We start from the raw sequence: 14,032 nt of genomic DNA on the forward strand, positions 1-14,032 counted from the left end.
CTTCACATTCAGGATTTTTTTTTTTTTCTGTTAGTTACGTGCACGGGTGTCCACGGGTAAGAGCCTGAGAGTTTCCTTTTTCCCCCTGCCTGATGCATCTGTCTGTCTCCTGCCTGCCTGCAGGTACCAGATACACACCGGCCTCCAGCACTCCATCATCCGGCCAACGCAGCCCAACTGCTTGCCTCTGGATAACGTCACGCTACCTCAGAAGCTGAAGGAGGTTGGTTATTCAACGCACATGGTTGGCAAGTGGCACCTGGGGTTTTACCGCAGAGAATGCATGCCCACGCAGCGAGGATTTGACACGTTCTTTGGCTCGCTCTTAGGCAGTGGTGACTATTACACTCACTTCAAATGTGACAGCCCTGGGATATGTGGCTATGACCTGTACGAGAATGATAATGCAGCTTGGGATCATGACAATGGCATCTACTCGACGCAGATGTACACGCAAAAAGTACAACAGATCCTGGCTTCTCATAATCCCAGGAAACCTATATTCTTATATATTGCTTACCAAGCCGTTCATTCGCCTCTTCAGGCACCAGGCAAGTATTTTGAGCATTATCGATCAATAAATAACATAAACAGGAGAAGATATGCTGCGATGCTAGCTTGTTTGGATGAAGCCATAAACAATGTAACCCTTGCTTTAAAGAAGTATGGTTACTATGACAATAGCATTATCATATATTCCTCAGATAATGGTGGGCAGCCAATGGCAGGAGGAAGTAACTGGCCTCTGCGAGGGAGCAAAGGGACCTACTGGGAAGGAGGCATCCGTGCTGTTGGCTTTGTCCATAGCCCCCTTCTGAAAAACAAAGGGTCTGTGTGTAAGGAGCTGGTGCACATCACAGACTGGTTCCCCACTTTGATCACACTGGCAGAAGGACAGATCGATGAAGACATCCAGCTGGATGGCTATGATATATGGGAAACCATCAGCGAAGGCAGACGTTCTCCACGGGTAGACATCTTGCACAACATCGACCCAATTTACACCAAAGCCAAAAACGGGTCCTGGGCAGCTGGCTACGGGATCTGGAACACCGCGATTCAGTCTGCCATCCGAGTGAATCACTGGAAACTACTGACAGGAAATCCTGGCTATAGCGACTGGGTGCCCCCACAGGCCTTCAGTAACGTGGGCCCCAACCGCTGGCACAACGAACGCGTCTCTTGGTCAGCTGGCAAAACCGTGTGGCTTTTCAACATAACCGCTGATCCGTACGAACGGGTGGACCTCTCTGCACGGTATCCAGACGTAGTGAAGCAGTTGTTGCGGAGGCTTTCACAGTTCAATAAGACTGCAGTTCCTGTTCGATACCCACCTAAGGACCCTCGGAGTAACCCGAAGCTGAACGGAGGAGTCTGGGGTCCGTGGTTTAAGGAGGACGAAAAGAAAAAGAAGTCAGATAAAAGTAAAGGTGCAAATAAGCAGAAGAAGAATAAGAACAAGAAAAAAGCAAATCGGAAAAAAGGGCAATCATTACATTGCCGTTCACGTCTTGCTGGTGGATAGACTCAAGCACATGGTCTTTTGCCAAGTCTAAGTCAGCTTGGCCCGATTTTATTGAACTTCTCACAGAGTATACCAGAAATGCCAGCTCTGCACTACGGATGGAAGCTGTCATCTTTTTATTTGTTCTCAAATTTCACCAGCACAAGATACCTTGACACTGTGCCTTGAGGATTCATGAACATCCACACGACAAACTTTCTCCTTTACAGGAAGAATGGTGCTCACCCATTACAGCTACATTCCAGATAACAACACAGATAACTTCAGAAATCCCATTTTTGATGGACAAATGGTGGTTCCTTGCATAAATTAGTCGGAACTTTTGGAGACTATGGAGAGGTTAAAATGGCAGATGATTTCAAACTGACTGATGATTCATAGGGAGAAAGGAAAAAAAAACCTTTGAGAGCCTCTGTATGTCAGAGAGTGTTAGTCACCAACCTATGACATTTTTTGGTACAGCACAGCAAAAGCATGAAGCCATCCGTATAACTTTAGGGGGGAGGGAGGTTCGGGAGAGGAGCCTGATGGGAAGAAAGCTGCTTTAAATTAGACTGTGTCTGTCATAGATAAACCAGAAATACTTTTTAAATTCCCTAAATGTGCTAAGCTCACCCCATTTGTAGTAAAACCAGAAGGCTGTTATTCAGCACACATGAGCAGCTAGCACATGCCATGTGTAATTTATTATAGGCATAGGCAAAAGCACCAAAAAATCACCAAAGTGAATGTAATATTTAAACACTTTAAGATAGCTATACTACAGTACATAAAAGACATAATTTATTTTACAGCACAATACTTTTTTGTCTTCCATTGCAACTCTAATTAGTGGGTGATGCAAGGTGCCCCTCTGGGTGCTAGGGTTGTTTGTTTGTTTGTTTGTTTCCTTTGATTTTTAATTTTATTTTCACTCTCTCATTCAGAGTTTTATTTAACAGATCCACATCCTCAGAGTACTGTAAAGCAAGAAAATATTGTAGACACTGCTAGGATGAGAAAGGAGAATGATTCAGGTACATCATTTCATTATGTATTTGCCTCCAATTACTTTGAATGTAACAAAGTGATTATTTGATTAAGTAGTCACGTGAATATTGTTCAGTTTCTGTACAGAAGCTAGGTCATCTTTATGTTTTTGGGGAGAATTCTACTTTAAACTTCTTATTTATGTATCTATTAAAATAGTTTATTTTTATGGCATTCAGAAAAGTAGTCTGTTTTGTTTTTTGTTGTTTTGGGGTTTTTTTTGCATTGAAGATAGCAATTCAGTTCTTGTTTATTTTAAGTTAACTCAATAAGCTTTTTTATTATTTTTGTTGCTGCAGGGCTGATTTTGTGACATTTCCCCTCTGAAACAGCATTTCTCCTTCTTCTACATATATAATTAGAGGCCTTGTTCACCTGTGTGGATGGTTAATGGACGTACCAATTTCATATTCTTGATAATCTGTGATAATTGATACAATACATAAAATTCAAGGTTCAAGATGAATTGCATTAAACGAATTTGATGGTTCATTTGCTAACTAGCTAGAACATAGTTTGGTAAATTTAAAATAAGCGTGCTTCCCAACTATATCTCATTTGAATCAGAAATCAAACTTATATAAATTGATGATGGTTGAAAAATTAAAACATTTCTAAAATAATTACACACTAAAATCTAGATCATGTCCAACACTCCAAAAAAAAAAAAAAACACACAAAAAAACAGACTTTTTTGAAAAGAAACTAACTGCAGACATTACCAAAAACTGGTATATTGCAAATTTGCAGCTACTAAGCAGAATAAAGCTGTCATTAGCAAACACTTAGAAACAAGTTAGTCAGATTTTAGAGTTACTTTTTAATGAATACACTCAGAAGATAATAAGAATGGGCTTCTTGAGTAGTTACCTGTAAATAATCGTAAAAGGATAATGTGTATCTGCAGAAGTGTTTAATATTGTCACTACTCTTTTTCATACTGTGTGGTCGTAAGAGGAATAATTAACTTTCTGAGAAGTCTTTCTAGCTTTACTTGAGATCCAGAATATTCAATGACTGAGCAGGAACTCAACTGTTCTCTAAGTGGTCACTTCTTTTAAATGTACCATTAATGTCTTTAAAAGAAATGATAAAAACATCCTGAGATACTATACTCCAAAGTGGCACGTATAAAATAATTTCAAATTCTTTGAGAGAATTTTTTTTTTTGTCTTTGAAAAAAGACCAAGACTTTAACAAGTAGTCTGGATCAGTTATCAGTACACAAATGTATGTACCAGTTGGACAAATATAGAGACACTTTTTGTGATGTACCTTTCTAGTTTGGGAAGGAATCTACGTTTCCGTAATAAATATTAGCAGAGAAGTCAAGGAAGCAGGAACTGGTTTTGAAACAGTATGCTGTCCGGTTTACATTTTAACACAAGTCACTATGTTTATGTTTGAAATATGCCTGTGTTGAACACTGAGTTCAGAATCAGAAAGAAACAGTAACGTTTCTGACTTTCTGAGGTCATTTGGAAAGGGATGAAATCAGATGTGTAAGCTAAATTATATATAAAAAAGGACTGAGATATTTTGATATATTTTGGCATAATAGAAACTAAGGCATTGAAATGAAGTGTTATGCTCACAGGATCTATGATCACCTCTTTCCAAGGAATGTTTCATGGTTCTTTTATTGGTCTGAAGCAACCAGAGAGCATTATTCTCTGACAATGTTTTATTCTGTAAAAATTTCTGTGTTTTTTTTTTTGTTTTTTTTTTTTTCTCTTCAGGCAACATGTAAATCCTTGAAAGCGATCAGTGCAAAGAGCAGAACAGTGGATCAGATCTTGCATGACTGTATATTAAATATACATGCCACAAGTGTTTGTAGAGCATGCAGTGGGAGTACATTTTCTAAGGCTGCAGTGGCTGTCAGTTAGGTTGATTCCCTTAAAATCAATTCTCTGATCTGCTATAGGGCAACAGTTGGATTTACAATGGGATAGAAAATATGTACACTTTGGAAGCCTTCCTGAATCTTTTGCTGAAAATACCCTGATGTGAAAATACCACATTGCTATTTTCCTGTCTACTTTCACTCATTAGTTCTCTTTGCATTCCAGCAGTACAATGGTCTTGAGGTTTTGGTGATACTACAGAGCTCTTAAACCCAGCTTTCTGTTTACAGAGTAGTTCATTCACCCACAGCAGTGTTTCACAGGCTTCAGGATGTGTTACTGTCCTATCCCTGGGAAGGTAGGACAGGTACCTCATAAGAAGGTCTGAGTTCAAAGAAGGCCACCAGACTTACTGAAACTACACTCCTATACTCTGAATCATAACCATCAGCCATCCTAATTGCTGGACAGACATACTGAGACATTTAACCCTTTGCTCAGGATGATTTATTGTGCAAGGTATCTTGAAAACAACCTGATATTTGATGTAAGTCACAGTAGCGGGTCTCTCTACCCATGTTTTGAAGAGATCTAGAAAAAGTCTTTGGGGAAGGAAGGGCAGGGAGGATCTTTTATTATTTTTAAATTCTCTTGACCCTTTTATTTAACAAATGCTATTATGGATACAAGAAAAAGGCAGCACTGAAAGTAGCTCTCCATTGTGATCTTAGTGACAGCTACACCTTTGGAAGGACCAACCTGAGCAGGGAGACAATATTACTTGCTTTTCTATGTGTTGTTGATAGCTGTGATCCTGGATAATCATTTCTAATCCAAAGCATCCTGAAGAGTGAGAAGCATAACTGCAGGGAAGGAAGAAAGAAAAGCTTGAAATAAAACAAAATGGAAGAACAAAAGCCTTTCCTTGTGATCTGTGCACCCTGAACATAGTATATCATGCTGAATTTCTTCTTAAGGTCCTGTAAGTGTGAAAAATATTTTTGTTACCCTTGTCAGGATTTCTCAATCTTATTCTAAAGCTCTTTGAATTATTTTTTCAAATGCTTAAATAATTTTATCATCTGCTGTTACAAGATAGCTTTTTATCTTTATTGTTGTTACTCAGTTTGACATAAAGTTGGAGAGAAAAGACTATCCTGACTACAGATAAAGAGCAGAGGAAGGAAGTGCCAAGAACAGTAAGTAAATCTATAATGGCAGTCCTTCTATATGGATCATGTTGTAAGATGTCCTTGAGGTTGTGAAGCTCAGGCATGGGAGATGAGTTATTATAACTAAAGGAGTCATTGTCTGGAGCCACCCTATAGGTTCCTGTATCTGCTGAGACATGTGGCTGTTTTGGAAAGTGAATTAGGCGATTAAACCCAGCAAATTTCTCTCTCCCCTGCAAGTAATGGATGCTGATTGGATTTCAAGCTGATGAAAGAGCACTCACGTTCCTGTCTGTACAGGATTATGCATAATGGGTTATCTGAGGTATTGTCTAGACAACATTGAAACAGTCTTTTTGTGGTCTCACTGAACAAAATAAGCTTCTTTCTTTTTCTCTCACCATGTTTCATGCACTGCTCAGTCGGCAGCCAACACTCACACTTCTATACAGCCATCTACATTTGAGAGTTGCCTTTTACAAATATTATTAGCTTTTTGCATCAGAAAGTGAGACAGCAACAAAAGTTAGAACTTACGAGGTAAGATACTGGGCAGCAGCATTTGGGGATTAAACTAGGAACTAACATGCTGTTAAATTTTATTTCAATTAAATAGCTTCAGATTTGGTTGATGGCAAAGAATAAGTAGCTTCCACAATGCAATTAGACAAAAGATATGGTTATGTCTGGATTCTTTAATTATAAAGAGATACTGAATTTCTTCCAGTAGTATTCTTGAGTAAAAATGGGAGTGCTGCATCTGCCAGCTTCCATTCCAAAGGTCATTCAGAATGTCTCTGAATAAAGAAGAAGAAGAAGAAGAACATATGGCATGCTCTATAGGATATTTTTCCAGATCTGGAGATCTGTGACCAAAGCACTATACCTTTGCTGACTATTGTGCATTATACCTGAGTCCTGGGAAAAATAGTTGGTAATTTTCCATGTGTAGCATTCACAGTCTAACATGCTTCTTTGGCCATCTTGCTGTAAATCCAGTGAATATCCATCAGTGATGTTAAAACAAAGTAAATAAAATAAAGCTTACTTCATGATGCATAAATCAGAAGTAATGCTATCAGTGTTAGGTCCACCATTCCAAAAGGTAGCGTTAGCTCAGAGAAGGACACTGAAATACACACTTCTTTATCGGTTGACTACTGGCTTAATGAACTGTACTCCCAGGACAGCAGTAATTTTGCTCTTTCTGCTCTCAATCACTTATTTTCTAGTTCCCAAGAAAAGGCAGAGAATGCACATTCCCACAAAAAAATAAAAAAATAAAAAAATAAAAGAGGATAAGATTTAATTTAGCAGTTAGATAACATAAGCCTCAGTGCAGTGTTCCATTTCTGTTCAGCAAAGTACTCAATAAAGTACATCATTTCATTTCTGAGGAACATATTTCAAGGTCTTGATGAAGTGAAGGAGTCATGTAAAAGACAGGTCAGTGTGAAAAGAGAAAAATGTTCCCTTTCTCTGAATTATGCTTGTTTTTGCCTCTGCCATGCAAGTTAATAGTAGATATAAATGTAGTTTAGAGCATGAAAGAAGATCGAATTAAGTGCCTAGATTTGAATTGGAGTTGCAGCAAAGATATACTCCGCAGTGCAGTTACAAGCTATTTCGTAAATTCCATGTGTTTGAATTATAATCAGAGCAACGTTGCTAAAGTTTAGCTTGTGGCCACAGTAGAATAACTGATTAATGACTGTTAATTGTGAATTTCCAAAATGAGAATAGGGTTCTGAAATGTCATACCAACACAGCTTGAGAAATATGTTTTTAAAATTCCTAATAAACTTCAGTCTCAGTAAAAGTCAAGTATTTAATCACCTAAAATTACTGCAGGCCGTGATGTTTGTTGCCATTCCCAAGATTTGCCTAAAAAAATCACTGTTGAGATTTACTTGACAAGGCCACAATTATTCCTCTTTTAAATGCAGCTTTGCTTCTGCTAATTAAGATTATCTACCACAGAACTGCATGCAAGAAAAAATCAAAGGGCCCTGAAAGTAGGAAAAGTATCTAGCATGCAGTTTGGAAAAGGACATAACTAGTGTCAGAATCTAGTATTTGCCAAAATCCAATGCAATAGAGTAATTCATTCATTTTGGATAACAAAGATGTGCTTTTATTTTCTAATGTGGTTAGAGAAGAAGGGAAAACGTGGCCCTGTGAGAAAATGAAGATACCTAGCTGTGACTAGTATGGTACATGGAATGAAGAAATGGCAAGTTGCTTAAAAGGATCATTCTGGGAGGGTAAACTGAATGTCATTATAGAAACACTTAATCTATCATCACGCGTTCATGTGTGTGTGTGTGTGTGTTTTCCTAAAACAAGCAGCCTTCAGAGCTCTGAGTACTGGCAAAACTTTAAGGCCAAGGGTGTAACTAGTGAGCTCGTATCTTTGGGTAACCTTCTTAAGTCGTTCCATGACAGCATACCATTTCTTATTGATGGGTTCCAGTTTTATTTCAGTTTTCATTACCAGATTTCATTACATTTTATCAATTCGGATGGATTGAATAGAATTAGTTTTGATGAAGAGAACATTGCAGCTTTTTTGTTGGTACAGTTTGTCCTTACCAGATCTCTTAGGCTGTCAAGTAATCGCTAAGCAATCTCTTACCCAGATTGATTTCTAGTATACTCAAATAATTGATCTCTTATTATAATGTGGGTAGCTACTGGGGATTTGAAAATTGCATTTACATCATCTCCATTCTCTTCTGGTGGCAGAGGAAGTTATCCCTCACAGGCATGGGGATAAAATAAATGTTAACCTCCAAAAAGAAGGGTTTGCAGGGGTATGGAAGGAGCACACAGCCCCAGCCTTCAGCATCATGACTTCAGCAACAAAAGCCTTACAGCTGCTCTCTTTGACATTTTTCTCTCTGTGATTTCCTTGAGATTTTAACTGCCTCTAGATTTGTTGTGTTCCCTTTGAAAAGGAAAGGCTAAATGATTAATTTTGCTTTCAAGATCAGATGTGAAAGTCAGCTTGGCACCCTCCTGTGTCAAACGGCAGCACAAGAAGAACAAGAAGTGCCTGGTTTGCATCAGCTCCCTCAGTTCTTCTGTGAAGGAGGAACATGCCATGCTGCTTCCACTCCCACCACTCTCCTCAGCCTCAGGTCATGCTACCAAGTCATTAACATTAAAGTCATTAAGCTTTTTAGTGTGTGAGTATGCCAAGCTCCAATAATTATCCCCAGATAACAAGCAAGTCTAAATGAAGCAGTAGATGTTTTGGTTCCTGTACTTTCTTTCCAATCACTTTCTTCTACATGCTGATTAAACTTGTGGGATGGTTACAGCAAAATCAATGGAAGATTTTCTCTATTGCAGATCCGACTGGATGGGATCCCACTGACATCTGTTTCCTTCTTCTTCATGCCTACAAAGACCAGCATGAGGACTTGCACTTGAAGACAGTCCTTAAAGTCCAGATAAAATCATGTCTTTCTCAGATATGTCATGGTTGTTCCTCAGAAGTACTCAGGCTTATATAGTAGACTTATTAAATACAGTGCCTTGCTAAAGACACAAGCATGCTGGGTAGCCATTTCCTATACTTTAATTCCCATTTCATTACTCAAACCTAGTAAATTTTAACTAGAAGATAACAGTTACTTGGCTAAACTTCAAAAAAAAGCATCCGGTTCTGACTTAAAGCAGAAAAATATGACTAATCTATTAATTCCCATTGTAAATCTCTTGCAATATTTAATATCTGAGTTAAAAATATGTATACATTCTTCCTAATTGCATTTTCTAGTCTGGCTACAGATTCCTACCTTTTGATGCCTTTATCCCCAAGACTAAAGAGTCCTTTGGCACCTGGTGTTTTATTATTATACATCTGTATTCCAATATTATTTTATTTTTTTTTAAAGCTGAACAGATGGGGTCCTTAGAGACTCAGCATTGTGTAGCACATTCTCCAGTTCCAGAGTAGAAGCCGAGGCTTTTTTTACACAGCTTGTCCAGTTTTTCAGTAGACTAGGAAAAAAATAGGAAAAATGTGGACATCAGAAGTGGATACAGTATTCCAGTATTAATTTTATTCAAGTTATATGAAGGAAGAGGTAAGGAGTACTCTTCTGCCTCTGACAAAGTACACGTCCTCTGTGACTATCAAATTGATTTGATGATTGTCACCACACCAGCCATTCATTCTTCCTGGTACACCTTCATTTCTCGTTATATATGTTCTGTGCATCAGTCCAGGGGTTCAGTAAAACGCATTTTGTTGAAGAAGCTGAATTTATCGAGTAATCTGCAGCACTCTGTGGTTGCCCTGTCCCCCTTGTTGTATACCAACCATTCTACCAGCCTTTGTGTCACCTGCAAATCTTGTCTGCAGTCACCTTGCATGGGCTGGACCCAATACAGCTTCCTATGAAAGCATCGCTCTTCTCCTCCTAATGATGATTTCTCCCTGTTTGCTACTTTGGAGGCCTACCAGGTAGCCATTGCTAGTGCAGTTTGCTGTATGCTCTGTTTGCACCATCGAACTTATTTTAACCTGTTGATTGCTTGGTTCAAGTAGCAAAGTAGTTTGGCATCTAGGAGTTTGGAAAGCTCAAATCTTCTGTGATGGACGGTAGCAGCAATGTTCAAACTCTGTCCTGCAGGCAGCATTGAGCCTAGAGCATCCCCTGCTGCTTCAGTCTCGGGATGGCACTCCCAGCCTGCCCTGAACAGGCTACATACTTGGTGTTTGTTTTTCTCATTCACTGTGTGGCAATCTCTCACTCGTTAGGAGTTGTTTATTCTTACTCTGGAAAAAACAAAATCTTGTTTGAAACTGTTCTGAGAAAAGGGATTGTGATGTTTTCTCCCAATTCCATTATTTTTTTCAACTTCTGTAGCTGTTTTCTAAAAGCCCACTGTGCAAAACAGAAGGTGAATCTGTATTAAATAAAGAGGATATAAAATAAGCTCTCTCTTTATATTTTATATCCCAAAGTATTCTACCAGCAGCTATGCCTGTAATTCAGGAAAGTTATGGAGACCCTACTCTAGGGAGTAAATTTTCAGAAGTCACGTCTTCGCATTTCACAATTCCATGAAATGGGGTACTCACTGTTTAACTCACACTTATTTAGATCAGATATACGTGTATTATATTTACCCAGATATACCCTTCAGGGTAACATGCATAATGAGTGTTTTAACAGTTGCATTCTCCAAACTGAATGTGTTGAAGATAATGTAGGTGAGTAATCAATGAAACAAAATAGCTCCTTTCCATCACTGTGGACAAATATTTGTTCTGATTTTCCTGATCCTGAGTATGACGTGCTGGTTTATCATTGCTGGATAGTGAAACTTGCTTCATCTTACTGAAATGCTACTGTGATATGCATACCTAGTTATTTCTTCCACTGTTCTCCTTCACTGCGTGTGTTCTTGGTTTTGAGCAGTTCTTGTATGTTTACTAAATCTGCCTTCGTCATTTGCAGTGGTGGGCATTATTTTTGACCCTGTTTCACGTACAGAAAATGAGACATAGGTTGTTTCAAGGTGACAGAGGAAGTCATTGGCAAGGTCTGGCGAAAGCCCAGATGTCCCGAATTGCAGCCTAATGTTTAAACCATGATGTTAGCACTCCTCACACACTTGATCAGGTGTGCTCTGCTGGAATTTGGTAGCAGCAGTAGTTAAATCAGAGTGCAGCAGTACCGTGGTAGCCTCTTGATTGCCAAAGTCAGCTGCTATATATTGAATTTGGAGATGAAGAGCACTAGCTAATGCTCTCATCATTAGCCCAACAGGCTGGGGAGGTGGGGGTTACATTCTAAAAGCTGCTTCCACCTTAGCTCCCTGTTTAACTGGGAGGAGCCGGGGGTAGAGGAATACAGAGGTTCACTTAATAACTTGCATCCTAAAATCTTCTAATTCCATACAACAAGATGAGTAATATTTTCCCTTGGGTAATATCAAATATATTTGTAGAACTGTCTTCTAATTCCATAATGTTTTCAGCCTGTAATTGCCTTGTGGTATTATTCCCCCCAAACCGTTAATTTTATTATTTGTTCACCAAGTATGTTCTGAAAACATAAGCACAAGCACAGTTGCAAGGGCACCAGTGCTGACAGAAAACATAAACAGCTTTAATAATGAACATGGGGCGAGTCTGAGAGGTTGCAGTTCCGTTGTTTATAGGCCTAGGTGAGATGCTTACCGGCTTAAATGGGCATTTCATAAATTATGGAGGTTGATGAGACAGCATTAAACCAAAATTACTATTTATTTGTTTAGGGAGTGCAGCTGGAAGAAAAGCACTGTTGGTGTAATGTTGCCAACAATCTCTCTTATTCCCAGAGGTAAAGACGTGTCGATGACTCTCTTCCAAATTCTCTTCTGAGACAGAAACCTTCTCCAGGTATGAAAGCATGTTTCTAGTACTGCTGGTGAGATTTATCAATCCAGTACTGTAACTGTGTCATGATATTATGCCTCCTTAATTTACTTTAAAGAAACAAAGAAAATCTTACTTTTAAATGTATATTAAATGTACCGCATTATTCAACATTACTTTAGCTATCTATTATTTATTGCAGTCACAGTAGGTTTTTCCTGATTCCCTCAACCCTTAAGCTCTCGTTCTGTTTTATTATTGTATGTGTCTTATTTGTCTTTCTCTTCACTCACAATCTTAAATTATTTTCAGTATTTCCATTAAAAACAGTAATGCTGTTTGTAATTCCAATCTGCACTGGTCCTGTGAGCATGTTTCTCTTTTAAAGCAATGCAGTTATTTCCTGATCTGTAATACGCAATAAACAGGTTACCCTGTGCAACTAGATGGAAGATTAAATCGGTGCTTTTGTTAGCTAGTTGAAGCACAGGCTTTTGCTAAATTATCCAGAATGCCTTTGCCTGACCATCTGTTTCAAACGGAAATGAATCTTTGGCTTTAATTATAAATCTCTTATGAATATTATTTTTCTTTTCTTCTTTTCTAACCCAGTCTGCCCTTTTGGAGATTGCTTGAAATCTCCCTGCATTGTATGAAAGGTGGTTGGGATTGCCTGAGTGGCTGATAGTATGATTTCATTATTTTTTTTATTACCCTTCCTGCTAATAACTTTAAATCTATTTATACACTTGCTGCAAGTTTAAGCAAAAATCTGCGTTACCAAACTGTGTTTACAAATTTGTTACAAGATACCATGTTACGGAGCAGCCTAAGTATAAACATGTTAAACCATATGGAAAATCCTCCACAATCTTGCTAAATTGTTCCAATGTTTAATCACCCAGATCATTAGAAGTGTGCACCCTCTTTCTAATCTGTTTTTCTAACTTCACTGTCTGGTCCTCATATCATACTATATTTTTTAACATGTTCCCCATGGAGGTGTGTGTAGATTGAGACCAAACACAAAGAGCTCCTACTTCAGGTGCTGTTCTCCAGTAAAAAGGATCTCAGTTGTTAAAGTGTGTAAGGCTCTCAGTAAGTGTGTAAGGGTCTCAGTAAGGATCTGTTGTTAAAGCATGTTGTAGATACTTTTTCAAAGAAAGACTGGAGTCATGCATTTATTTTAAATTAAATGAGTGCGTAGGTGGAGGAGGAAACAGAGGACTCTGGGCAGGGGTGTCAGGGAGAGTCCTTACTCTTTGCCTTGATTTTGTAAGGGGCGGTAAGGGGAGCTCTCCTTTCCCTTCTCTGGGTAGAGTGGCTTCCCTTTCATTCACACTGTCAGCTAACCATTCTCAGTTCGTTTCTCCTAGCTGGGTTGGCCAACATGCCTGTCACATCCAGCACATCCTATTCTCTTCCACCTACCCAGGCTGAATCATAATACTGCCCTAACTTGCATCTTCCATGGTGCAGGGTAGCAACTCCTTTTTATGACCAAGACAGAAAAGAAAAACAAGCCGAGTTACACTTCTTGGCACGTTTTCCAGCTTCGCTTGAGAATTTGGCCGCAGCTAGTCAGTAGGAAGACCTTGAGCAAGCAGAAGAATCTTTTTCCTGCCAAGCTGTCTTCCTGAGCAGAGGCCAACTTGTAGCAACTCAGTGTGCAGATGAGTCAGTGAAAAATGGACTTAGGTAAACACTGTTAACTGATGTTACAGAAATTCCTGCAGTCTCTCCAGAGACAGCTGCATTTAGTTCTTCATCCAAGAACCACAGAAGTGGGGAGGTGTATGAACGCTCCTAATTGAAATCCTAGGCTATGACATATCCTAAGTCTTCTCATAACTTTTACCCCTTCAAGTTTCAGTTCTTGTCCATCTTCATCATCAGCTGTTTGTGCATGTCATCACAACACGGGCCTACACATAGCAGTGTTTATGGAAAAAATATAAAGAAGTAGTTCATTCTCTTCAAATAAACTCTAATTTAGAAAGTGACAGGTTCCTTTTTATCTTCTTGAAGGCATTTTCTCTCCAGAATGACCCAAGTAACTTACCAAAACATACTTTATTCATAT

At 38.8% G+C, this 14,032-nt stretch overlaps 1 protein-coding gene across 11 annotated transcripts in view; it reads left to right on the forward strand.

The window, feature by feature from the left end:
• Window positions 1–14,032, forward strand: part of ARSJ (arylsulfatase family member J) — a 180,165-nt gene that overhangs the window by 126,443 nt on the left and 39,690 nt on the right. For 6 of the 11 annotated variants that reach the window (XM_072036893.1, XM_072036888.1, XM_072036889.1 and 3 more), the window contains 4 exons: window positions 124–2,541; window positions 2,854–5,383; window positions 5,528–10,047; window positions 11,913–11,973. In XM_072036893.1, coding sequence (XP_071892994.1) covers window positions 124–1,525 — 1,402 coding nt within the window. In that variant the 3' untranslated portion in view covers window positions 1,526–2,541; window positions 2,854–5,383; window positions 5,528–10,047; window positions 11,913–11,973. Of the gene's footprint in view, window positions 1–123; window positions 2,542–2,853; window positions 5,384–5,527; window positions 10,048–11,849; window positions 11,974–14,032 lie in introns of all 11 variants that reach the window. The other 5 variants (XM_072036887.1, XM_072036884.1, XM_072036885.1 and 2 more) reach the window with 5 other exon arrangements.

The sequence above is a fragment of the Anas platyrhynchos genome, chromosome 4, assembly GCF_047663525.1.
Source record: "Anas platyrhynchos isolate ZD024472 breed Pekin duck chromosome 4, IASCAAS_PekinDuck_T2T, whole genome shotgun sequence".
NCBI classification, from domain to species: Eukaryota; Metazoa; Chordata; class Aves; order Anseriformes; family Anatidae; genus Anas; species Anas platyrhynchos.